At 42.1% G+C, this 2,411-nt stretch overlaps 1 protein-coding gene across 1 annotated transcript in view; it reads right to left on the minus strand.

The window, feature by feature from the left end:
* Nucleotides 1–1,704: 1,704 nt before the first annotated feature.
* HOXA10 (homeobox A10) overlaps nucleotides 1,705–2,411 on the minus strand; it is a gene marked incomplete at its 5' end in the record, with an annotated part of 2,011 nt that continues 1,304 nt past the window's right edge. The window contains one exon of the mRNA XM_010085390.1: nucleotides 1,705–1,979. Coding sequence (XP_010083692.1) covers nucleotides 1,705–1,979 — 275 coding nt within the window. The remainder of the gene's footprint in view (nucleotides 1,980–2,411) is intronic.

Below are 2,411 nucleotides of genomic sequence, written 5' to 3' on the forward strand. Positions count from 1 at the left end.
ACATGCAGCCAGGTAGGGAATAGCTTTGTGTAGAGGGGTCCGCTGGCAGGGAGGTGAGGCTGATGTTCCCCCCCCCCCCCCATGCTCACCTTTACGGTTTCTTCTCAACCCTGAGATAAATCTAGAATTTTGCCACCGTCCTCTGGAGTTAAAGATCTCTGCACACTTGTAGGAGTTTGATTAAAAAAAAAAAAAAAAAAAGGTTTCCCTACCCTAAAGAAAGAGTAATTTGCTTCCTCAGTCTATACAGCTTCTCAGTCAACTGAAACGACTCGTTCAAGACAGCAACAATCCAGATATACTAGCAAGTCATAAAACTGAACAAAAGCCGACAAACCTTAGAGCACCATCGCTATATGGCCCAGACAAATTACGACCGTCTAGGTAATATTTAAATAGATTCCTAAAGTAATTGCAGGGGTTTAGGCAACTATTCCTGTTGTAAAAGTTCTCGAAGACATAAAGTAGAACCTGAGGATAAACAGTCACAAAAAGAGGTAAAATTAAAAGGATTAATTCCACGTTTTTTTATTCTTCTATGAGAACATAAACATCGTCTTTTTCACGCACAGCAGCATTGCAATATTAATTTATTCCGATTTAAGGTAAGAACTAGATATAGCTAGAACTAACATTTATAATAACGATAGAATGCATTTGCTTAAAACAGTATCGGCATTTTAATAATAATAGACATTTATACACATCTGTATTTATATTTTCCCCTTCTTTAGTTTTTAATATTTTTATTTTTTTTTCGCCTATATGTTTGACTCTTTAATGCATGTAACTTCACAGTATAAAGGAAGACGAACATATTCTCCCTTGCAATCTCAGACTCTGGCTCAGAATGTCCTTCTGATGTTCGGGATATATACTTTTCAGTGAAATTAGTGAAGAAAAAGTGACTCCTTTATTCTCAAAGGGGGTTTTCTGTGTGCTTGTAATACGTTACCAATGGTAACGTTACTTATAGACAAAAAAATCACTAATTCCACATATTTAAGCAAAACTACATTAAGTAAATATCTACAACCAGAAAGAGCGAGAGAAATTCAGAGGTAAGTGTCATAATTTAGTCCATGAGCAACACAAACTCTTTTATACCTTTAAAGAGAAGAGATTCCATTTTCCTGGCCGATTTTAAAGCTGTAATATTGACTTTTAAGGTAAAGCAAAAAAAAAACCTCTCTTAACACCCGTTCCCATTAAGCCCTTTTAAAGGATGCCTGCATTTCATTATTGTAAGTCCTGCTTTTCGAAGGAAAAAGGGAGGAGGGGGAGAAAAGGAAAACAGAGGGGGAAAAGTTCCCAATAAAGAGAAATATGGCAAGGCTTAAATTCTTCATTCTGCAGCTACGTACAGTCCAAGTTACACGGCTAACAGTTTAAATTAATGCACCTTTAGCCGAGCTTGTTTACTCTTCATGTAAAGATACGAGGGGAAAGATATTTGCAGCTCCTGAAATGGTATTTCTGTGTTTCAAAGCTTAAAGGAAAAAATCGGCCCCGGGGAAGGTTGAAGGAAGCGGGGAGGTTCACGCACGGCATTTTGTGCATCAGTGTGGCTTTAGTCCGCCCCCCCCCAACCCACCCCAAAAAAGCTCTTAAGAGGTTAAGGACATATTCAGAACGTCTAAAAATCGTTAATCCTAGGAAAATGATACTGGCTCTTTAAACCATAAAGATGTGTTTATAGGTTCATCAAGAGAAATTAAAGTTGGCTGTGAGCTCCCGAATCCTATTCTCTCTGTTCATTTTCTTCAGTTTCATTCTGCGGTTCTGAAACCAGATTTTAACTTGTCTGTCTGTGAGGTGGACTGTGCGGCTGATCTCTAGGCGACGCTCACGAGTCAGGTACATATTGAACAGAAACTCCTTTTCCAGCTCGAGAGTTTGATGCTTGGTATAGGGGCACCGTTTCTTTCTGCCACTTTTTGCCGTGAGCCAGTTTGCTGTATTTTCTCCTTTTGAATTGCCTAGTTTTGAGAAAGTAAAGAAGGGACGTTACCAGCGGGTAGGAGGCAAAGAGCCGGGGGAGTAGGGGGCTAGGGTGGAAGGAGCATCTGTGTGTGTGGGGGGGGGGCTCACTCGGCCAGCTGTGGGGAGTTGAAATGTGGGGTGTCCTTTGTGGGAACCGAGAGTTTCAAAGCGGTTTCCCAAAGGCCCTGGAGCCGGCCGGGAAAATCTGCCTCTGCTTAAAAAGCTCCGGGAAGCCTCCGGTGGGGCAACGTGCCCGGCTGGGCAGTTCATCTCTGACCCCCCAAAACAGTCCTTTACCCGCTCCCTCTCGGCCGCTCCGAACCCACTGTTACTGGGGGGTGGCTTGGTGAATGGCCTGGAGTCTTATTTCCACCCCCAGGCACCTGCTTCCAAAAAAAACAAGGCCTGCGGATCTGTAGTTTTTAAGT

This window comes from Pterocles gutturalis, unplaced genomic scaffold (genome assembly GCF_000699245.1).
Source record: "Pterocles gutturalis isolate BGI_N339 unplaced genomic scaffold, ASM69924v1 scaffold2320, whole genome shotgun sequence".
Taxonomy (NCBI): Eukaryota; Metazoa; Chordata; class Aves; order Pterocliformes; family Pteroclidae; genus Pterocles; species Pterocles gutturalis.